This window comes from Papilio polytes, unplaced genomic scaffold, assembly GCF_000836215.1.
Source record: "Papilio polytes unplaced genomic scaffold, Ppol_1.0 DF824225.1, whole genome shotgun sequence".
NCBI classification, from domain to species: Eukaryota; Metazoa; Arthropoda; class Insecta; order Lepidoptera; family Papilionidae; genus Papilio; species Papilio polytes.
Genome location: NW_013524979.1, coordinates 324,929 through 349,054, shown reverse-complemented (window position 1 = coordinate 349,054; position 24,126 = coordinate 324,929). Strand labels below are relative to the sequence as shown.

The 24,126-nt window shown below is 33.0% G+C and overlaps 3 protein-coding genes across 3 annotated transcripts in view; all 3 read left to right on the top strand.

The window, feature by feature from the left end:
- Positions 1-2,101, top strand: part of LOC106110454 (F-box/LRR-repeat protein 14) — an 11,254-nt gene extending 9,153 nt beyond the window's left edge. The window contains exon 2 of the mRNA XM_013292286.1: positions 5-2,101. Coding sequence (XP_013147740.1) covers positions 5-858 — 854 coding nt within the window. The 3' untranslated portion in view covers positions 859-2,101. The remainder of the gene's footprint in view (positions 1-4) is intronic.
- Positions 2,102-13,993: 11,892 nt separating this feature from the next.
- LOC106110442 (odorant receptor 4-like) lies at positions 13,994-18,160 on the top strand. Its single transcript, XM_013292275.1, has 7 exons — positions 13,994-14,644; positions 15,312-15,513; positions 15,764-15,860; positions 16,374-16,478; positions 16,646-16,734; positions 17,949-18,015; positions 18,095-18,160. The coding sequence occupies exons 1-7, from the start codon at positions 14,047-14,049 to the stop codon at positions 18,158-18,160; spliced, it is 1,224 nt and encodes a 407-aa protein (XP_013147729.1). The 5' UTR covers positions 13,994-14,046.
- A 2,675-nt stretch (positions 18,161-20,835) lies between these two features.
- LOC106110435 (odorant receptor 4-like) lies at positions 20,836-24,077 on the top strand. The gene is made up of 7 exons (XM_013292263.1): positions 20,836-21,427; positions 21,920-22,106; positions 22,672-22,768; positions 23,007-23,111; positions 23,369-23,457; positions 23,632-23,698; positions 23,990-24,077. The coding sequence occupies exons 1-7, from the start codon at positions 20,836-20,838 to the stop codon at positions 24,059-24,061; spliced, it is 1,209 nt and encodes a 402-aa protein (XP_013147717.1). The 3' UTR covers positions 24,062-24,077.
- The last annotated feature ends 49 nt before the right edge of the window (positions 24,078-24,126 follow it).

The window sequence follows — 24,126 nt, the reverse complement described above, 5'->3', positions numbered from 1 at the left end:
GCAGCACTGGCTAGCGCTTTCGCGGCTGAGTTGCCAGCGCTGAAACGTTTAGACCTTTCGCTGTGCAAGCAGGTGACAGATTCCTCTTTGGGAAGGATTGCGCAGTCTTTGAAAAATCTGGAAGAGCTCGAGTTAGGTGGCTGCAGTAACGTGACAGACACTGGGCTTCTTCTGATAGCGTGGGGGCTGCGGAAACTTCGCCGCTTGAACTTGAGGTCATGTTGGCATGTCAACGATGCCGGTATAGCTCACCTGTGCGGTGGCGGAGAGGCGAGAGGCACTCCGGATCTAGAGTATCTGGGACTACAAGACTGTCAGAGGTTGACCGACGAGGCATTAAAGCACGCGGCATCCGGTCTTCCGAAATTAAAGTCGATCAATCTGTCATTCTGCGTCGCGGTCACCGACGCCGGACTTAGACATCTGGCGAGGCTTCCACATCTCGAGGACATCAATTTGAGAGCTTGCGAAGGAGTGTCCGACACGGGAGTTGCACATTTAGCGGAGAGTGGACGATTACGCTCATTGGACGTCTCGTTTTGCGACAAAGTCGGCGACGAGGCGCTGTTGCATGCGACTCTAGGCCTATCCGGTCTGCGTTCCTTGTCGCTGAGCGCTTGCAGGATATCCGACGAGGGTTTGGAGCGAGTAGCAAGGCTATCGCAGCTAGAGACTCTGAACATAGGGCAGTGCCACAGAGTCACCGACAGAGGCCTCCGAGCGCTGGGCGATGGTCTGCAGAACCTGAAGGCTATAGACTTGTACGGCTGCACGTGTATTACGCCCCAAGGATTGGACCATATCGTAAAACTACCGTGTCTCAGTGTACTTAACCTCGGTCTATGGCATGTGCGGTGACCACATACGCGCTAGTCTGTGTTAAAACGTTTGTCTGTAAGTGTGTCCGCCATCTTGGAAGTGAAGGAGCCGCCAAGGTTGTATATTGGACAGTGAATAAATGAATTAACCAATTTTTAAGATATTAACTATCGAATTACATTTAGGAAACGGGGTTACTTTCTTTTTTAATGATTCGAGTTTTGTTGTGTATCTGACATTGTTATGTTGATATTCCATTCTGTGATTTTTGACTGTCCGTTTTTTTTAATTTGTTGTGTTTGAGGAAAGTCGCCCCAAGGCCTAGTCGCTACGTTAATTCAGACCTTTTTGATTGTAGTTATTTTCGAACAACATATTAATTGTACATGTAAGTAATATCGATACTACAATTATTACAAAAGGTCTGGTTTTACACGTAATTGCTCCATTAGTTAGATATTTAGCCATTCTTCTAATTGTTTTTAATTCGACCTCTTGCAGACAATTGTTAAGTTACATTTTTGGAAGTTCTTTACATGTTTTTATTGTGTTGTTACATTGAAAAGATTGAAGGTGCATGCTTAACAAATTAAATATTTCTTTTATCAACATTTTTAGAGTTTTGTGCCAGCTAAGAATGTATTTAATACGAATCGTCACAAAATGAATGGATTTTGTAAAATTATCATATAACCACTTCTATTATCTGAATTTTCGTAATACGTAACATTTTTATAGAATTAAAAAATATAACTTTTTATAAATCTGTTTCATTTAATCTCAACAAATATGTTAGTAGTACAAGTAGTCACTTCAATCTTTAAATTAATCAAGATCTCTATAATACGTAATATTATTTTTAGTTTTAATATACTATAATATTAGGTATTTTTTATTGATTTACATACTCTTTGACAAGGGGTCGAATTAAAAAATACGCTTGAATTATCTGTGCATCTGTCAAATATAACAACTTTCCGTATTATTTTATACATTGAAAGAATAACATTTATCTCCTCTTAAGCTTGAAATTATGTTGGTTTATGTATATTTAACTTTGTTATCGGTGCGTTGGAACGAAAATAGATAAGTGAGTTTGTTGTCTTGAACATTTTCTGTCTCTTTTCAACGTTCTATCTCTTTCTACGCATTCCGGACAAGTCTACAGATAATTCTATGCGTTGATACGTTGTATACTTTACCAATACGTTGTTCTTGTACAAAAACGAATGTAATATAGGACAAAGAATGTATTAAAAGTCATTGTTTAAGTTACAAATTATATGTGACATTTTATTTATACCCTCCTATCCTAAAACATATTCTAGGTAAATGTACTGATTATTGGATACAATATATACAAATATGCTATAATAAGAACGCTAAAAAAACTGAGATATTATAAATTATGACATGACTCATAAAAAACATCGCTTCCTTTTAATTAACGTTGGATTGTTTCAAAAGACTGAACGATAGAGTCCCGGTCGAGGAACGCACGGGAAAATCAACCTTTTTAAAGTAATTTTGATACCCTAGAACTTTTAATATTGTAAATATAATTTCGTTTTACGCATATTAATCAAAAGTTTTCATATCAGAAATATTTTTAGCATAATAAGACCGATAATTCAATGGGTTTTAGTCATTAAACTATGAATAACATTGAAAGTTATGATGACTCATGTGTTTTATGACACTATTATATTACGATGAGATCATGATATTTAGTGCTTATGAAGACCTGCGTCAACACTAACGACTAAAGATCTGCGGTTACCTAATCTCTGACCATGCTATTAAATTAGTCAATTTAAAACACTTCGAATAATATTATGGAATAAACCATCTGCATATGTTTAATCTATGACTTATCTTACAAAAAGTCTTGTCTATACAGGTGCGTACTTTTTGCTAACTAAATACGTACTTTTGTTTAGAATAAAAAAACTGTAGTCGCTGTTACGTTATTTTAGGGTCACATAAATTATAATATTTTAGACATTTAAATGTATATTTGAATAAAACAAAGCGCAAATTCGACTTCTTTATCAGCTTGACATTTCGCTATGTCAAATAAATCGCGCGCTGGACATTAATTGTTGACAGTTAATGTCAAAGTGTTGCTATATTAATGGCTCTTATAGCAGAAGTCTATTACTTATCGCGTTTTACTTCGAAATTTTTAACACCGTTTTAGCATTACATTAATTTATTATTTGTAGTAGGTTTTATAATCTATATTTAAAATAAATTTAACAATAAAATCGATGTGAATGGCGTAAAATTAACATTTAATGTTTAAAACATTGCGTGATTTAAATGCCATTGTTGAAAAATGTGGAATAATTGCTTGCAAAAAGTTTCAAATGCAAAAAGTTTTAACTAAAAAAAACATTCTCAAAAAAAACAATACACTAAAAAGTAACGAAATAACTCCTTGAATTACTTAAACCTTTCTTATTGTAGTTATTTCTATATTATTAGAACTAAATATATCATTGAACATTAAAAAGACCGTCTTATAAAGAATATTTTATAGTCATTCCTAGTAAAATTTAGGATAAAAATTGTTTACTTGCTTTAGTGCATAACGAAATGTCTACAAAAATATGTTATCTCAACTTTTTCGCAAAGAGTAAACGGGATGTCAATAGTACAAATGTTTCTTTAGTAATAATCCGTAGTCTAAACACAACAGGAATTATAAACCGTTAATTTATTACTTAACAACTTTAAACTTACAAATTTTGAATACGTTGTTAGGATCATATTCTTTCAAAGAAATATTTAATTATATTGAGTATTGTTTTGGTATTAGTTGTGAAATTTTTAAATACTTTTATTGCCTTTGCTATGCTTTTAGAACGTTATTGTGAAATTTAAAACAAAAGATGGCGGATGACAGTAAAATTAAGTCGTAAAATCCGTTATTGTATTCTTTTATTTTTTTTTTAAATCTTTTATTACATAGTTGTCATGTAATCGTTTTCTATAGTCTGTGGAAGTTAATATGAAAACGACGCAAACAACACTAGTAAGGCAGTCTATAAATGCGAAAGTTCAGACGGATGGATGGATGTTTGTTAGTTTGTCGCCTAAACTGTTGAACGGATCTCGATAGAATTAAGCACAGATTTAGAAGATAGTCTAGAAGAACACATACTCACTTTTGTTTAATTTTAATTCCACGTAGACGGAGTCCGGGGCCAAAACTAGTACTTTATAAGTTTCCTAATTTAAATTTTAAAAACATTTTTTGATTATTCAGAAGCGAATTTTTAACTCACCTCAACCTTCGCTTTGTCATTATCTGTGCATAGAAACACTTTTATTTTTTATCTGTTTTATAGAATATACAAGGTTCTTTGATGAAGTCGAAGGTTGTAGAGTATAAGCACTGGCCTCACTTTGTACTTTGTATTTTACAAGGTTGGTACCCTTGTAACCTTATTATACTAAATTATAGGTTAACATTGTAAATTATTTTATTATAATCTAAATTATAACATTTAAATATGACTATTTTAATATACACGAAGTTTTTAAGATATCATGGTGCAACAACTTTTTTTTTATAATATAAGGTGGCAAACGAGCAAGCGGCCACCTGAATCCACCGAAGTGGAAAGTGACTGCTGCCCATGAACATCCGCATTTGCAGATGCGTTACCTACCCTTAATTGACGGAGAAGGAGACGCACATAAAAAGGACACTTCCCCTTCCTATGCGTCACTTCCACTGTCAAATCCACTTTTCCTTCCCATCATTTTCTCTTGAAAAAAGGGTGGAAAAGGAATGGGACTAAAATTAGGCTTTCGGCACCACACTCATCAGAAGAAACACGGAATTTCTTTCACTTCACGCCGGTTTTCTGTGTGGTCGTGGTATTACACCGGGCGAGCCGGCCCATTCGTGCGAAGATGTTAAAGCGGGCTCTACCACTGTGGAACAGACCTCGATGCAATTTTGCACAGATGTGAGTAGGGACTGGAAGAACACATAGACTACTAATTACGTCTTTTTTCACTCTGTCTGGAGTCGCGACTGACAACTAGTAGGTTATAAACATACGGTGTCAACCCTAGCAAAGTGCAACTATAAGAGCGCCCGCACACATTTGACTAAACTATCGTACAACTGTTTAGCCTTGCTTTGATTCCTATGAGCTTTTATGAAGGTCACACTACTCGATTTTTATTTGTGCAAGTACAGTTGAATTGGCAGCAAAACAGTCGTGCGATTGTTTAGTAAAAGGTGTGCGTCCGCTCTTAGTATCAATCAGGCTATAAAATCAATAATCCGTTGCTTTTAAATGTTTAATGATTTGTAGATATAAATTTGATTTTAAAATATTTACTCAGAAAATTTTATGATAGAAATAAATTTTAGTAATGGAATTTAAGAGTGTTTTGCAAACAGGAAAAGGTTATAAAGATCCGACCGCATCCGGCGAGCGAGGCGAGTGTTACTCAATCATGTGGAGTATACGGACAGACAAGCTGACACTAATATATACCGGATTCAAATCAAAACGCTAAACTATAGACAAATTACATTTTACGCTAAAACTCAACTCGTTAATTCAAAATGGACGAAGTCGCGGGCAAAAACTAGTAATTAAAATAAATTCTATACACGATTGTCATTTGAATATTCAGTTTGAAATCATAATTAAAAATGAACTTTATTCTTATTGGAGTAAAATTCAAAACCATTCAACATTGGTAAGGTAACCAAGGTCTAGTGTAGGTGACAACGCCCTCGTTGGACAAGTATTATAATCTACGTATATTATCTATCTATAGTAATATTATAAAGAGGAAAGATTTGTATTTTTGTATGTATTGAAACAACTCAAAAACTACTAGGCCGATCTTAAAAATTCTCTCAAGCAACAGACAGTTTTAAATACGCGAAATCGTCCGCTTAAAATCTTAATAACTAGCCTATGCGTTTCCAGTAATCGACCGTCAGATACTTTAATTCTAGATTTCTCAATTAAATCTACAATTTGCGACTCCCTTAGCGACATTTAACTAGGGAGAAAGTACGTATTGGTCACATCTTAATACGAGATTTTTTGGAGGAGCGCTGCGCATATTTCATCAATGATACGAATACATTTCGAAAATGTTCCTGCTAGACCCCCAAGCCGTTTTATGCAGCTGTATTTCTATAATAAGTCCTCATGAAATGGGCGTTAATAAAAAGCATTATCTCTTTTGAGCTTGTCAAGTTGTCAACGAACAGGAACATTGTTAATTATCAAATTAATTAATTACAAACCTACGATAATACACAAAGAATATCTAACTAACATTTCAATTAGTATTCCCTTTCTTGTCAGCCATTTTTATTATTCCTCAAATGTCAACAACGGTCATTTCAAAAATTTAATAGTCATTAAGTTGGTTGTCCAGTGTGAACGATAAACTAGCGATTAATTAAAATTATAACAATAATACTCATGTAACAATCCGAGGAAACACAAATTGAATGTCACCTTACAACTTAAAATAAAAAAAAAAGCTTTTTGGGCTATATGAAATATTATTTAAAACTTACAACACGTGTTCGGAATTTCGTGTTTTTACTTCAAACAGCATAAGTATATTTACACTGTATTCATATATAGTGAGAAAAAACAGCATCAGAAAAAAGTATATGCCTATGTTCCATAGTACTGTCGTGTTTTAATGTTTTAATTCAGTACACAACAGAATAAATCAACTTATTTAAGGTACTATACAATGATATCGCTTTCAATAGTTTAGCTTCTGTTGGAATTAATACTTTAAATTCTTAAGGAGGTTTAAAAAAGAAGAAATTGCTATTCCAGCCAGTATATTGCAAATGTCATTTGTGTTCTAAACGCGACATCTGTGGTCTACAGTTTCTTTACTCAAGTTATTTACCAAAAAACGGTTACGTGAGTTAACGTTACACTAGAAATTAGTTTTTTTATATATAAATATTAAGCAAATGTAATAAAGATTATAAATGCCCGTAGCCAGAGGGATAAGTAGAAAGTCTTCCGTTTAATGTGGTCTTAGCATACGACTCTCATATCTTTCGTGTTCATACTTTTGAACGCATACAACTTACACATTTATATTACAGCAAAGTTTTCTTAAACTGAAAACGGTAATCGATTAAGAATTCGATTTTTAGGATACAGTCGATGTTGATTTGCATTTTTTTTAAATATGTACTGACGTTGCCGTTGCAACAGATTAAAAAATAAACGTGTGTTTTAATTTTTTTTTCGGTGATGAAAAAAAAACAGATTGAAAAACAAAATGGGTGGAACACATAAATATGTTTGTTACACTTTAACTCTAAAATCGCTAAACGGATTTGTATAGTCAGGACTAGGACATAGGTTACTTAGTTTTTAATTTTAGACAAACGGGCGACATATGTTAGTCCATACTAATATTTTAAAGAGGAAAGATTTGTATTTTCGTATATATTGCTAAATACTTAAAAACTGGGCAGATTTTAAAAATTCTTTCACTTATAAATAGCTACGTTATCATTGAGTAACATAGTCTAAATTTATAAAAAAATTTTATTACCGCGCAGACAAAGACGCGAGCAACAGCTAGTCATTTATAAGCAAATAATTAATATGGCCACGTGTAAGCAACATTGTTTACTGATGCCGTGCAGATAATTAATATTGAATCTGTAGCAATTATTGATAACTAGTTTTGACAAATTATGCATCTTAATGACAATAAATTTCATATTTTTGTTGTTTATTATCCCTTGTATTACCCTTTCGAATTCACACATTCAGTGACGAGCGTCCATTTTGTTTAAATTAAATTTATAATCTTGCTAATACTATATGCGACAGTTTAGATGGATGTTTGTTAGAGTTTGTACCCTAGACGGTTGAACTAAAGGATCTAAAAGATAGTTTGGATGAACACAGGCTACTTACTTACTTTCGTTTTTTCTACACGGACGGAGTCACGGGCTAAAGCTACTACTAATATACATTGATACATAATTTGATATTGTTAATTTAAAGCAGGAAATGTGTTAAACCGTGCAGTTCTAGTCTAATGTATTGAAATCTTACTAATATTATAAATGCGAAAGTTTAGATGGATGTTCCTTAGAGTTTGTAGCCTAAACGGCTGAACGGATCTCTGTGAAATTCAGCATAGATGTAGAGGATTGTCAGGAAGAACACATAGGCTTTTATTTTTTTTAATTCCACGCAGACGGAGTCGCCGAAAGCTAGTTAAATCTTATTTTAACATTTGCGTTTACTTTAAATAATAAAATTTTATTTATTAGATGTTTTCCCTTTAGAACTAAATAATTGTTAAAGTTTAAAGCTATAATAAAATCAGTAATAAAACGATCTACTTTCAATTGTTGTTCACAACTTTTGTTTTTACCTTAAAATTAAATGTTCGAAATTCAAACAAAAGTCAGTGAAAGTTTCGGTTCCTTTGAAGCTCGGCATTATTTTAATAACAGGCTTTAAAGCTGCGAAACTACGCAAAGAACTAGCATTTTACGATATGACGAAAAGGCTTTGTAAACGCCGAAACAATTCTGACCTATTGTTGTGTTGACATGGAAAAAATCCTAATTCATTTTCATATTTGACAGCGATTCTATAGGGTGGCCATGATTTTTTTAAAGGACTACTGCAACGGCCGAGTCCAATAATGATTCGAGAATTTAATTTCTTTGTATATATGTAAAAATTACATTTAACTTATCGATTGCCCTTGAAGTAATATATCACTTATTCTCTTAAAGTAAAAACAAAAAATTGTCTTAAACATAGTTGTGATTTTGGCAATGAGTTGGTTTTCGTTTGTAAATTTGTAAATGATATCATGCAACAGAGTGTCCTACATATTCCTTTAATATGGTAACCCTTACTTTGCCGACCGGACGTCGAAAAAGGCCTGAGCGGTACATAAAAGCGGCCCTCGGCTTTATCGTCTGAACGGGACGCCTCATGAATATTGGCCGTCCACCGTTATGCAGACGGTTTGGGCTTTTTCATTGTCATTCGTCACCCGACCGGCCCTAAACTGTAACTTCTCGGAAAGTCAGCGCAACGGTTAGACTTTAACCGGGTTAAAAAGCTTTTTCTTGATAAAAATAAATATGCAATTAAATACTGAAGCCCAGTTACCAAGGCGTGTACAAGGACATTATTTACATTGCAACCGTCAGCACCAAAATGGCGAACAAAAAGGCACAAATTACCTCGTCGGCATTACTGTCAGAATACAATTATTTGATCTTTCGATCGTCCAGCAACATTGCAAAATAAGCAACATATTAAAAATGCCTAAAAAACATTAAATTGGGTCGAATTTAAACATTCTATTCCAATACGGTTGTCCGTTCGACGTGAGACAATTTCAACTAGACAATGCCTTCCTATGTAACAGCCAGGTCGATAGCATTTTAAGGGTTAAATAACAATTTTATGATTTGCATTTAACAAACACTTTATTACCCATGGCATAAGAATTAAATTCATAAAACCAATGGATTACATTTAACATAGTATTTATTACATTTAAGTTAGATCTTACTTCCTAGGTTATAAAAGTTAAAATCGAGTGTACACTGTTCAATTATGTTTGTCACTATCAATGGACTTAAATGCTATAAAATTAAAGACCAGTTTCGTAAATTCGAAATTAGAATATCCATTGGCGCGACTACATTTTCCTACAAATTTAAAATGCATTCAAAAGTTCAATAGTAAGCTTTATTTTCTTAATCCTAAGGTTGAAATTTTCGCAGCAAAGTGCATTGTTATCGTTGTGATGTGACACGACAGCGGGAACTCGTGTGCGACGGAATGCAACGACAGGTTCGCGATAAATGGTATTTGAAATTTAAGATATATCGTTATCATTAAAAGATATTTTTTTTGCACATAATGTTATTTCAGTAAACTTTTGATTTTTTTAAGGAAAAGAAGGTTTCACTATTTTTTTTCCTTCGTTACGAATGTTTTGTTTCATGTTAATTTTTTACTCAATATCTAAAGAAAAATGTTTTCATTGTTGCAAATATATAAAGATAAAGTAAAACTCAATATTAGTTTACACGAATATTTTTCTTCGTTGCTATAAATAAAATAAAAACTATCATTAAATATCGTAAGACATTATCTCGGGATCTTATACCGTGTGAATCGCGCATCGCTTGACATGAGGCAGGCGGTATCGGCCGGCGAGGTTTTTTTCCCGCGGTTAATATTTTTTTTTTTCGTCAAGAAATCTGTATTGCACGATATCAGACCTCCTTTGTCGTTAAGGATCTTATATTAATTTTATGGATTTAAATTAAATAAATAACCAGTTAATAATATACATTGTTAAAAAGTTTAATTTATTTAAAAGAAATAAATGAATGCTTTGTTATTTAGATCAAGTCTTTTTGACTGTTTCCTGAAGAATTACATACAATATTTTGATCTATTTACATATAATAGTAATAGTTAAAACTATTGAGCAATTTTATTGAATGTTTTGAATATAAGAATTACGCAAGTAATAGTTAATTTAAACAAGAACAATACGTTTGACTTTTGTAATTGTTATGTCCAACAAAACAATACGCACATTAAAGGTGTAAACTTCGAAAGTATCCTGTCATAGTATTCATCTTTAGACTACTAGGTTTTGCCTGCGACTTCGCGCAGCTTAAAAAAATAGTCTTTGCTCTTTCAGACTACATCTAAATCTAATTAAATTCGGATCAATTCTGGTAAATGGTACAAACAAACATCCAAAGTCGCATTTCTAAAATACTAGCTTTTACCCGTGACTTTCCGCATGGTATTAAAAACAAAAGTAATAAGTATAAAGTAATAAGTAGCCGATGTGATTTCTAGACTATCCTCTACATCTATGACGAATTTAATCGAGATCCGTTAAACAGTTTAGGCTACAAACTCTCAAACATCCATCCAAATTTTCACGTTCATAATGTTAGTTAGAAGTAAGTTTTTTTCGATAGATATTCCATAAAAACTATTAGTGCCATCTTAAACTCAAAGTTCACTTTTTTCATTAATCGGTATAACACTGCGGCCTCTTACATTAATAACAAACCAGTTTTAAAAATATGAATCGTCTTACAATTTAAGAAAAAAACTGTCACTTTGATTTTTAATCTGTAAATTATACAGTTCTTAAAGGTCCGAGTATTTAAACAAAACTTTTTGCTTATCGATTAAACTCTATTCTAATGGGTTAAGGTTGAAATTTGAATGATTAGTTTGTTTTTTAAATTTGTAGTAATAGTCCACAGATGAAATATATGACACAGATCTACCCCAACGAAACAGGTTCTTTTAAATTATGGCTTGTCAATTTTTTTTAGTATCGCGCATGTGTGTTAGCTCGCTTGCCAAACACGGCAGGGGGCTGCAAGGGGTGTGATTGAGAAAGTTAAATAGGGCTGTCAAAATATTTTAGGGGACTTTTGCATAAATGATATTAAAATAGATTTGTTCCACAATGTGGAATATTTTATTATAGTAGTTTTTTTTAATAATAAAATATAATTAGAGTAGTAATGTAAACCTTGTTATGACGTTAATTTAAATTATTATTGATATTAATGAAATGTTTAATTTCATAGAGATCGAATAACAGTACAATACCATACTCAAAGTAGATTTATGGTCACTAAGGGATTCCTTTAAGACAGTATTAAAAACATACAATAACGGCGAATACGAATTAAATTTGCTTTGTATGCCAGCTTAAAATCTGACAGACGTTACGATTTCAATGTAATTATCATAAGTCGAATCATATCAGACGCTATTACATAAGTTACATAAATAATTTAAAATTGCAACTTTAGAAATAATATTAAAATCATTTTGTACAACCCTACATTCGGAATGCCTATACACCGACTACCCGCACTGCAGGGGTCGTCATACAATACACACACATCCTGCGTACAATACGTAAACATCAATGTGTGCGTAAATTCCCAGACATACAATATTTGGCACCATACATAGATGATTCATTAGGTATCGTAATGAATTTTTCTATTTTACTGAAAGTTTTAATGTACAAATAGAACACAAATCAAATTCAAATGAAGAGGAAGAACGAAAAAGTATGGATGGATTTTATATAAGATATTATATTATTGAACGTATTAAGAATGAATGTGGATGGCTACAAAGGAAGAGGAAGACCGAAAAAAGTATGTATGGATTGTGTGAAAGAGAATATGCTTAAGAAAGGAGTGGATTCAGATATGACGGTTGATAGAGATGTATGGAAGAGCAGCACAGACTGTGCCGACCCTCTGTAAGGGATAAAGGCAAGTTGATGATGATGGATTTTATACAAGAGGTTATGTGTTAGAAGGAACAATACAAATGTGGCGGCTGATAGAGATGTATGGAATACAAACTTTGCTAGTCTATCGAAATAATGATGACAAGGAAACTAGACGTAAGTTGGAACAATCTATAGTAAATTAGAAATACAATTATCTAATAGTGTTTTAATGTTTTTACTAGGATTACCCTCTGAATATAACTAAATATATGCATACCGTTGTATCACAACACTTTTCTTACTATGTTTCTAATATTATAAATGCGAAAGTTTAGATGGATGGATGTTTGTTAGAGTTTGTAGCATAAACGGCTTAACGGATTTCGATGAAATTTGGCATAGATGTAGTGGGTAGTGTGGAATAAGACATAGGCTACTTGCTTTTGTTTTTTCAGTAAATTCCACGCATAAGGTGTCGCGGGAGAAAACCTGTTGATTTATATTGTGTGTAAATTACATCAGGTGTAAAATTATAATTTACACAGTATGTACAACCATAATAGATTAAGGATTTTGACACTGTTATTTTAGAGTCGAGTGATATTGTTTTTCAAAGTAAAATTTATACGCGAACCGTTTGCTACTAATTAAAATTATTTTAATAAGATAATAATAATAAATATGAACGAATTTTAATAAGCTGTACACATGATATAGTATAATTATATGTAAATTGCTGATGCCTCACTGGCGATTAGGGTTCAAGAAGAAGGACGCAAAATCTATTGATGTAATAAGTTAATAAGAAGATTCTAAATACAGAGAAAGGCGTTTTAGGGTGAATTTTGACAGCATAAAGACCGCCACCTTTGATGAAACTATCGCAAAACTGTTTAGTCGTGCTTTGATTCCTACCATATATGGGGGTGCGCACACTACTCGATTTTTAGTTGTGCAACTAAAAAGTTGAATTGACTGCGAAACAATAGATAATCGCATTACAGTAGTGCGATAGTTTACTCTACGGTGAGTCTAGTTTTAATTGAGACATGGTTATAGTCCTACTAACTTATCTGGCTTAGTGAGAGCAATTGTTTTTGCGGTTCTGTTAAAAAGTAGGATATCTAAATATACCTAGAAAATGACAAATAAGACAGCGCATGAAAGACATCAGTATTTCTAAAAATATCTTGTAGTGGTGACATTGATAGAGATTTATCCAAAAAAAAAAGATTTACTATAAAATAATTTTCATTTTTATTTTATTGCATAAAACGCCCTTGTATGCGTTCGAAAACATGCAGAAGATCGTAAAAAGTCACATGAATCGAGTTACGTTCGAAAACTATCCTTTGTCGATTGTTTTCTCGGAGACCGTGAGTTGGGAACAATTGAACGGTTTTTGTACGGAACTCTACACAATTGAACAATGCTCCCACTTCGCCGTTGCTCCGGTATTGTATGATAATGAAAATGTAGGCACAACTGACACTCCTAGAACGTTCTTTACGAATTCTATTTAAAAAAAAGAATTATCCACAATTAAGTTTTAAAATCAAAGCAGTATCATTTTGTAAATTCACACCTACTCGTATTACTGCTTTTTTGAATTATGAATCATACTATTATTAATGCGAAAGTTTGGATAGATGTTTGTTAAAAAAAACAAAAGCGAGTAGCCTATGTGTTCTTCCAGACTATCCTCTAAGCCTAAGGCTGATTTCATTGAGGTCCGTACAACCGTTTAGGCTACAAACTCTAACAAACATTCATCTAAACTTTCGCATTCATAATATTAGTAAGAAGTAAGGACTAAGATTAGTAAGATCTACACTAGGAAACTGATACGGGAATCACTAACTGACTATTTAACCACAGAATTTATGCTTAAGAAAAAATTTAAATCATCAAAGTATGGATGCTTTGCTTTTTGACGAATCATTGAATAAAATCTCATTTCTATTCCGATACGGAGGATTATCATTGGCAAGCAGAACAAGAACAACAACACAGACAGTGAAAATACGTCTGTTATATTTATTCAACTCCTTCTGGCTGAATGTAGATTTAGCCGGTGGAATATATTGGTTCATAGACGGCTTAAAAAATGGAAAGAGCTTCATTGAACTAACATACATTGCTCCTTGTATAGCGCTCGCTTTTATGGCAAATATAAAATCTCTCTTCATGATCGTCAATGAAACGCGAATTGATGAAATGATCGATATTCTAAGATCGTTGGAAGTAACGGTGAAGAATAGTAAGAGAGTTGAAAGCAAAGAAGAGATTGTGGCGAGAGAAAAGAGTTTCTTGTACTGCGTGATTAAAATGCTTAATATATTGAATGTCGTAGTTGTTTTGACTTTCTCGATCAGTCCGTTTGTTTTGATGCTGATTAAATATATGAAGATCAAGGAATTAGAGCTTATGTTACCGTTTTTTATCATTTATCCATTCGATTCTTATGATATTCGATATTGGCCTTTCGCTTATTTGCATCAATTTTGGTCTGGTAAGTGTTTCTAGTATTTTTACTATGATAATTGTTTATCTAAATAACAACAAATTTATGCCAATATGTATTAAATAACATGATAACAGCTGACCTAGTGTATAATTTTGATTTAACAAAGCGATAACTACATACTATGATATGAAAAAGTTTATCAGGAAAACCAAAGTATTAAAGGAAAATGAACAAAACTATCGAGCGTATTCCTGTTCAGACACTAAAAACGAAAAAGAGACAAAAGCTATGCTACCTTTAAAGCGAGCACACCTTTGATTAAAACAATCGCACAACTGTTTAGTCGCGCTTTTATTCCTGTGAGCTTATATGGAGGTGCACATACTACTTGATTTTTAGTTCTTCAACTAAACAATTGAATGGGACTGAGAAACAATCGACAATCGTACAACAGTTGTGCGATTTAGTCATAGGTGTTCGCCGTTCTTATAATATTAGGTATATTTAAATCATATGACATGACTAAGGATGGTATGCAGAGGGGAAACATTCCCTATATGTGCGTCCCTTTCTCTCTAGAGTAAAGGTAACGCTTCTGCAAATGCATATATCTATGGATAGCTACACTATGTTGGCGAATTCCTATGGCCACTTGCTCGTTTGTCATACATTTGTTTGCTTTTTACATGCATTTCTTGTTACATATCCTCAGAATGGGTGGTAATTCTGGACATCTGCAGTGCGGACTACTTCTTCTTCACATGTTGCAGTCACATCAGGACTCAGTTCTTACTTCTAGCGTATGACCTTGAGAATATCATCCCTGACCTTGACAATAGTATCACGCAGACAGCGGACATAGCCTTTAATAAGAAATTTGTAGAGATTATCCGAAGACATCAAGTGATAATAGGGTAATTAAACCAAATAGAGGTATTTGTACATACATTTCGTATCTAGATTAAAATCGCGCGCACCTTGATTAAATTATCGCACAAAAGTTTATTCCTATGAGGTTATGAGGTGCGCTACTTGATTTTTAGTTGTGCAACTAAACAGTTGAATTGGCTGCGAAACAATCGACAATCGCACAACAGAAGCGCGATTGTTTACGTAAAGGTGTGCTTCCGCTCTAACTATAGTACTATTTTTCTTCCTTCACAGCGCTGCTAGGCTGCTCGAGGCAATATATACAAAATCAACACTCTACAACTTCACTTCGAGCTCAATCCTCATCTGTCTGACTGGATTTAACGTTGTGGTACTAATTAAGAACATTATTTAAAATTTTACACCTATTCTTGTAATCATTTCGTAATAAGAGTATTAACATAATCATTAGTAAATTTGTGCTTTCGTTAATAGCAATTAAGTTAAAGACGCTAATTTCTAATTGACTACAGTTTAACTGACATTTTAGATTTTCCCTACATATGCAATTTCAATTGAACAGTTCCATTCTTCAGGTTATACTCAAAGCATCAAATGCGAGCTTTAAAGGTGGATCATGACACGATAGATTACACTGCCCCAGTTTGTCTGATATTGGTTCGTTTACTTATGTGTATTTACTTTCGCCCGCGACTCCGTCCGCGTGGAATTAAAAATTAACAAAAGCGAATAGCCTATGTGTTCTTCCAGACTATCCTATACATGTATATCAAATTTCATTGAGATCCGTTCAGCAGTTTAGGCTACAAACTCTAACAACCATCCATCCATGCATCTAAACACGCATTTATAATATTAGTAAGTATTAAATTATTATCTCCAGGCTATAGAAGACGTCGCACTCATCGTAACATTTCTGCTGTTTCTCTCAATGTGTCTTCTGCAAGTATTTTTCCTCTGCTTCTTTGGGGATATGCTGATGAGATCTGTAAGTTTTGTTTCTGTTAGTTTGGAGATCGCTAATGTTAACATAAAATTCTGAGATTTTAATTTAAGACATTAAGTTTAAAGGTGCCAATTCCATATGCAAAATTGAAGATTTGTTCAAATCTGCGTTTGGGTTCTTTTTCTCAGATACTATTAATTTTTCATCAGAGTATGAAAATTAGCAATGCAGCTTACAACAGCCGTTGGTACTCTGCTGACCCGGTTATTGCCAAATCATTCCTGATAGTTCTCACCAGGTAAGTATTACCAGGGGCAAAAACTATTGAAATATGGTATGGGAAGAAATTATCTTACTCCTTACAATGTCTTAGTACAATTAAACCGCTATACAACTTAACAGGACAAGAAGAGTCGATGAATTTGGTATCTATACTAAATATATTCCTGTATTCTATACTAAATATATATGTATGTAATGTATTCCTTTGGTTCCCATGCAGCTTCATCCGCATAGAGTTATGAAAAAAATATTTTATTGTTTACATTTGTTAAATTATCAATTGCTAATGTCAAAAGGACATGACATGATGGCAACCTTGCTTTCTTGAAGTTGGCAACTTTCAGTTTATAGTCCCCTTCCCACATAAGGTTTTTTCCAACTCATTCATCCCTTATACTTAATAGCGTGAAAATATGTAGCCTAAAGCATGTCCTAAATGTAGGGCATTTTATGAAACAATGAATTATTCAAAAATATGCTGTAGTTGTAGACATCCTAGGCCAAGAAAGAGTGTGAGTATACGCTTTATTATATTAGTATAGAAGTATAGATAATAAATATAATCGTACATATTCAGTAAATTACGCTAGGAAAATACGTTGTTATAAAAACCCGAATGACGTCAATCGAGAGGACAAATTAAAAAAACCTATTGTATTGAAATGAACGAAAACACGTAGTTTCCGAAGTTTCCCAACTTTGAAAGAAAAACAAAGAAGTACGCAAACGGCCTAAAAATATAACAAAGGTAGGTACGAGGAAAAAATTTGACTGTTTAATTTTATTATTTTCAAACGCAAGTTATAAACGTTCGTTCAAACTACAGCTTCTATTCAAAAAAAATGTTTCACTAGACAATCAATATTTATTAAAATATTTCAGTATCTAACGTACTATATTATTTGTTAATCGAATCAAGATTGGTTTGTAGAAAAAAAAAATATTCTGCCATAAATTCATTTCAAAAAGTCACCAGTATTTATTGTTAAGAAAACCATTACTACGCAGGAGGATTGGCGCAACACTAGATAATAGGCATATATGTCCCGTTTCTATGTGACAGCTGTCAATGTCATTCGGACGTACAAAAAAAGCGCGCCATTCTAGCGGGATAATGCTTTGAGTGGTTGAGTTCATTACACTATTTACAATTATATTAATTGCGTAAAAGTCTTCACCTTTGGAAAGTCTATTGTTTGAGGACGTATATTCCTTGCAATTTATTTCCAGAGCGCAGAAGCCTTGCAAGTTGACGGCTATGGGATTCGCTGACGTCAATCTGATGGCGTTCACAAGCGTAAGTTATACAACGTCTGTTTTCATTGTGGGACATTCGAGTCATTTTTAAGAAAAAACGGAGATTTTTTTTCTTGCAGGTATTAAGTACTTCGTGGTCGTATTTCTGTCTTTTGAACACCATGTATAAGCCATCGTCTGTTTAAAACTTTAAACAAAACGTTTTAGATGTTTGCTGCTCTAAAAGTAGTTTAATACTCAACCTTAGCGAAGACTTAAAAACCTTTAATAAGCAATTAATGAATGAGTAGTTTTCACTGACGTGTTTACTGATTTATTATATAATATTATAAAAAAATATTATCAAAAAAATATTAAAAACCGCTTTTATTTATTTATTGATACATCAATGTTTAAATTAAAAATCAATATAACGATATTTAGTCAAATTGAAAACTCGAATTTTCAACAGCTTGTATCAACATCGCTACGAATCATAACCAATAATTTGCAGTAACTAATCTGTAATTATTTCACCACGAAACACTTCAAGCATAACAGATAATTACACAAATACTTAAATACTAGCTAAACCAAAATGATTTGTTTTCAAACTTTGTAATATCCAATCATTTATACAGGATGGAATAAAAAAAATAGTTGCCTATGTGTTCTTCCAGACTCTACGTCTAAGCCAAATTTCATCGAGATCCGGAAAGCCGTTTAAGCTACAAACTCTAACAAACATTAATTTAAACTTTCGCATTTATATTATAATATTTTACAAGTGATCAATTGGTCCAGTTGTTTTTGAATTTATTCATTACAAACAAAAATATAATTTTCCTCTTCGATAATACCTAATCTATACTTATTATAATAAGGCGTAAACACACACTTCTTTGTTGCCTAAGATGTCAGCAATCACAGCATATTTTCACGCCATTAAACAGGGGGAAAATATTTTGGGTAAAAACCCTAATGTGGGAAAGAGACCATAAGTTGCTGCCAACATCAAGAAAGCAAGATTGCTAAGGTTTGTCATGTCATGTCATTTTGACATATGTAATTGATAATTTGACAAATGTAAACAATAAAATAAAATTTTCATAATTTCATGCGGATGAAGTCGCATGGGAACAGCTAGTTATTAATATTTCAACTATACGTGGTTCAAATTTATTCAATTAATTATTTTTTATGGAAGAATAAGCAAATCTACTACACAAAGAACATCGAAGACAATGACCAAGGTTAGGTTAACATTTTTTCTTCTTACAAACAATACGATAAAAACGCTCTACAATTAATTTCCAAATTGTCATTTTTCTTTGAAAAACCGCTTTAAGTGACAACATTCGGTATTAAAAAAATATAAAGATAATTAACCTCTTTTTAGTCCGATAAAAGTGTTAAAAAAGTTAGGTTATTTTCCTAAATACAGCGAAGAATGAGATAGAGTAATCAATCGTTGCAACCACATACTCTCTATCTATCGCTATTTGTTATATCTTCTTTCTCTTTCGTGTAAAGAAATGTCTCTAAATGACTCCAAAGATTTTACTGTAATGTTTAAGCTTTGTTTTTAAATTTACTTAGCGCTAAACTGGAAGAAAGAGAAGCATGCTGAAATGACATCACATGGCAATCTGTAATCTCTGTTTACGCTTTTACTTGCGTTAATATTTATTAGAATTTTACTGCGTAAAGAAGTTAGAAAACAGGACAATGTACAAAACAACTCTTCATACAGTTAGAGCGACAGTTGGAATATCTTTTTTCTTTTTCGCGGCAGCATAAATCGCGTAAAGCCCTTTCATCACGTTAGAGCGGCTCCGGAATTTGAATGTCGGCTTTGCGTTTCCTTTTTAATCGTGCACCAAGATAAATTACTGCCAGCACTCGTGTCTCGTTAGGAATACGCGCGAAAATTTCTAACCTAAAACCCTTTGCTTTTTTACAATTTGGTTTGATTAAAAATAATTTAATCTGATTAATGACAATGATCATCTTCATTTTTAAAGTAGTTGGAATCAGAATTATAAACTACGTACTGCTAGACCTGGTTTCGTCTGCCTCTCTAGAGGTAACCATTAGAGTAAGCGTGGAGCCAACCAAACTTTTTATTGTTATTTAAAAAATTGTACCTAATACATGGTAGATTATAAAATTAATTTATTTTGTTATTTGAATTTATAAGACGATAATATTTCAAATAATCCATTATCTGCCTTCGTTAGTAAGACTTGATGTAGAGAACCAGAGCATTAACTGACAGCGTACGCTTGCCCTTGTTGTCGTTCGTTCGGTGGTCCTATAACGTCCGAAGCGTCGTCTGTTTTTATTCGCTCACTTCAGCAACAAGTTGCAACGCAAACTCGATTCATGGCTTGGCTCGTAGTTTTTAGATTCCCTCTACCGGCTATTTGTTTTTATTTGTGTCTTACTGTTGTTAAACTTTACAATAACAATAACGATATTATGATAATGTTGCTTAAGAAATTGGTATGTATCTTAGTCAACTTATCGTCACCATTGAGGTTCTCAGAGCATACTCTAAGTTTGGGATTACAAGGTCTGTCAACAACGATAGCCCAGTGTGGATTGACTTCACACTTTCAAATTTCTTCGTAGATATGTAAGCAACCAGCACGATGTTTTCTTTTGTTTTTACTTTAGGATATTACGTAGTTTAAAAAAATATGTGAAAATAGGCAATATTCAGTAACACCATGTAAGTAAACATCTGTAATCAAAAATTCATTAATTAACCCCTTACGAGGTGTTAAACGAAATAGCCTCATCACGCTGTCTGTTAAGTTATTTAAATCAACACGAACTATAAAAGACGCCATTTTCAATTTACCTTATCAAATGCAAGATGGCGGGCAAATCACTTTTGGATACAACATTGAACCGTTTAAAATTAATTTTAATCCTGTCAGGTTTGAATTTGGAACGATTTAACCGTCCGCAAACAATTAAAAGAAGATTAATTTATATTTTTAATTTCATCTGGCTGAACAGTGATATAATTTGCGCTATTTTTTATTTAATTGACGGTGTTAAGAATGGTACTGATATGACGGAACTTACGTATTTAGCGCCATGTTCGATGCTTAGTGCGGTTTCTAATTTGAAATCGTTATATATAATCAGTTATAATAACTACGTTAATAATTTAATCGATGAGTTGAGAGCACTCGATGTGAACTCGATTAATTACAATACCAACATAAAAAATAAAATAGAAAAGGAAGAGAGAAGATTTTTAAATATCGTTATAAATTTGTTAAATATTTTAAACATCGGTATGGTGGTCAACTTCACTTTCAGTCCTTTAATTTTGATAGCTATTAACTACTTTAGGACAAAGAAGGTTGAATTAATGCTGCCGTTTTTAGATGTGTATCCATTTGATCCGTTAAATATAAAATACTGGCCGCTGGTTTACATCAAACAGATATGGTCAGGTAAGATTGCACACAACTATTAATACTTTTTAGTTTAGTTGATGTTAACTTGTTCCGGTGTGTTCTTTGGAGATCCCGGAACCTTCGTTTATGTCACTAGAGGGTGGCCACCGAGGGGGTTTTAGTAGGGCAAATCATACATAACCCTGATTTCCCTCCAGAAGGCAAGGTATCTTTTGGAGATTTCCCCCCGACACCAAAAAAATGCAATATCTCACTCAAAAGTAATTAAAATCGATAAACGCATGCTTTAGATCCAATTCCACGTAGAACTTAGCAGTGCAACTCTTTCGGCCTTTTGTATTGTGTCGCGGAAGCTTTTTCCACTGGCGCGTCCATCATCGCTGTAAAGATGCCAAATTCTTTGGAGCCAGAGTATCGCGTTTCACTATTAAATAGAAATAAGAACTTATTAGGCTGTTCGGAATTAAAGGCTGAAAAGACAATAGATTGCATAATACGCTGAAAAACGAAGTTTTGTTTTTATTACAGAATGCATAGTCCTTTTAGAAATATGTGCGGCTGATTATTTCTATTACATTTGCTGTACATACATTCGAATTCAGTTCCGACTGCTAAGCTATGAGATAGAAAATTTAATTCCCATTCAAGATACAGATGACCAGGACATCAGAAGTAAACTGTTGAAACTAATAAAGTGGCATCAACATCTTATAAGGTAAGGGAGATTTTATACAACAGTCTTTTGTTTGAAACTATTAAGAGCGTGCGTTAACTGAAACTAAATTATCGGACAACTGTTTAGTCTGGCTTTGATTCATATTAGGTGCGCATACTACTCGATTATTAGATGTGCAACTAAACAGTTGAATTGTCTGCGAAACGAAGTAGGCAAGGGAGTTCATTTGTTTATGAACATTACCACCGGATAAAAAATCCAACCATGACACAGATTGTAAATATTTTAGAAGTTTAACATCGTTAATGGAAGATGGTATTTAAAAAAGGAAGAAGAGATTAAATGACGTCATGGACATATATGTTGAAATTGGAAGGGAATTTTAGGTGAAATATTCAAGCATTAAGGTTCTTACGGTTTGTTCCGTACTAGCTGAACTGGGCCATTCGAGACTGTCTCTGCTGAAAAAACATACGCAAATTCAATAGTTTGTGAATTTATCACGTTTAGACAGTTGACCCGGTGCGAGGGAATTCAGTTTTAAGCTGCGGTTTTTATACTCTTTTTGCTAAACTAATCCAAAAAATGATTGTCTCTTTTTCAGCGTGACTAATACTTTAGAATTGATCTATTCAAAGTCAACTCTATTCAATTTTTTCTCGAGTTCAGTGATTATTTGTCTCACCGGTTTTAATGTGACGGTTGGTATATTCTGAATATTACTCCAATAATCAGCACTAATAACTGCTATGAAGGGGAAAGATTTGTATTTTTGGATTATTGTATGCATTAAAGTAACTCAAAAAGTACGGATTTCAAAAATTCTTTTACCATTAAAAAGCTACGTTATCTCCGAGTAAAAAAGGCTATATTTTTAATTTCATGTGGATGAAGTCGCGATCAACAACTCGTTGTAAACAATAGCTAATTTTATTTCAGGCCATAGACAATTTGGCGTTTGGAGTGACATTTCTAACGTTTTTATTTATGAGTCTTCTTCAAATTTTCTTTCTTTGTCTATTTGGTGATATGATTATGAGATCGGTAAGTAAAACACTAACATATATCAAAACTATAATCTTATTTCTAATATTATACGAAAGTTTGGATGGATGAATGTTTGTTAGTTTGTAGCCTAAACTGCTGAACGGATCTCGATAAAATTTGCCATAGATTTAGAGCATAATAAAGAACTTATAGCCTACTTTCTTTTGTTTTTTAATTCCACGCGAACAAAGTCGCGGGTGAAAGCTAGTATGGGGTAAATTTCAAAGGTTAAAGTATTGATTTTTATTTCACAGAGCCAGGAAGTAAGCGATGCTGCGTATAATTGTCTATGGTATACAGTTGACTGTAGACTCATAAAATATCTAATGATTGTACAAATTAGGTTTGTAAAAATTTGGAATAAATCCAGTGATCGAAAGTGTCAGTCATTTTTTCAGTTAGATTTTGTAAACAAATTATTAGCCAATTTTGTTTAACCTTCAGTCAATAAACAAAGAAATCTGATGTTTTTTACTTTTGTATAGATAGAAATAAATATGTTTTACTCAATTTACAGAGCTCAGAAACCGTGCAAGTTAACAGCTATGGGTTTCGCAGACGTCAATCTCAGGGCTTTCACACGAGTAAGTTTCACAAATGCATTATTTCTCTATGTTCTTGTCTTTCCGCAAACTCTACATTATTACCATTATATATTATCTACTACTAGCTGTTGCCCGCGACTTTGTCCACTTGAAATCAGAGATTGTAAAAAAATATCTATGTAATAAATAACATAGGTTTTTAATTATGAAAAAAATTAAAACGACGCATTAGTTTTTGAGTTATTTTAATACATACAAAAATACAAAACCTTTCTCTTTTTGACATAAGATTCATAAAAAAATTGTAACTAACGAAATTATTCCTTACAGGTGCTGAGTAGTTCTTGGTCGTACTTCTGTCTTTTAAACACTATTTATACGCCATCAGCTGATGGAATTTAAAAACAATGATATTGCTTAAAATAATGATAATTAAAGGGGGAGGCGGTGATGACAATATGATCATT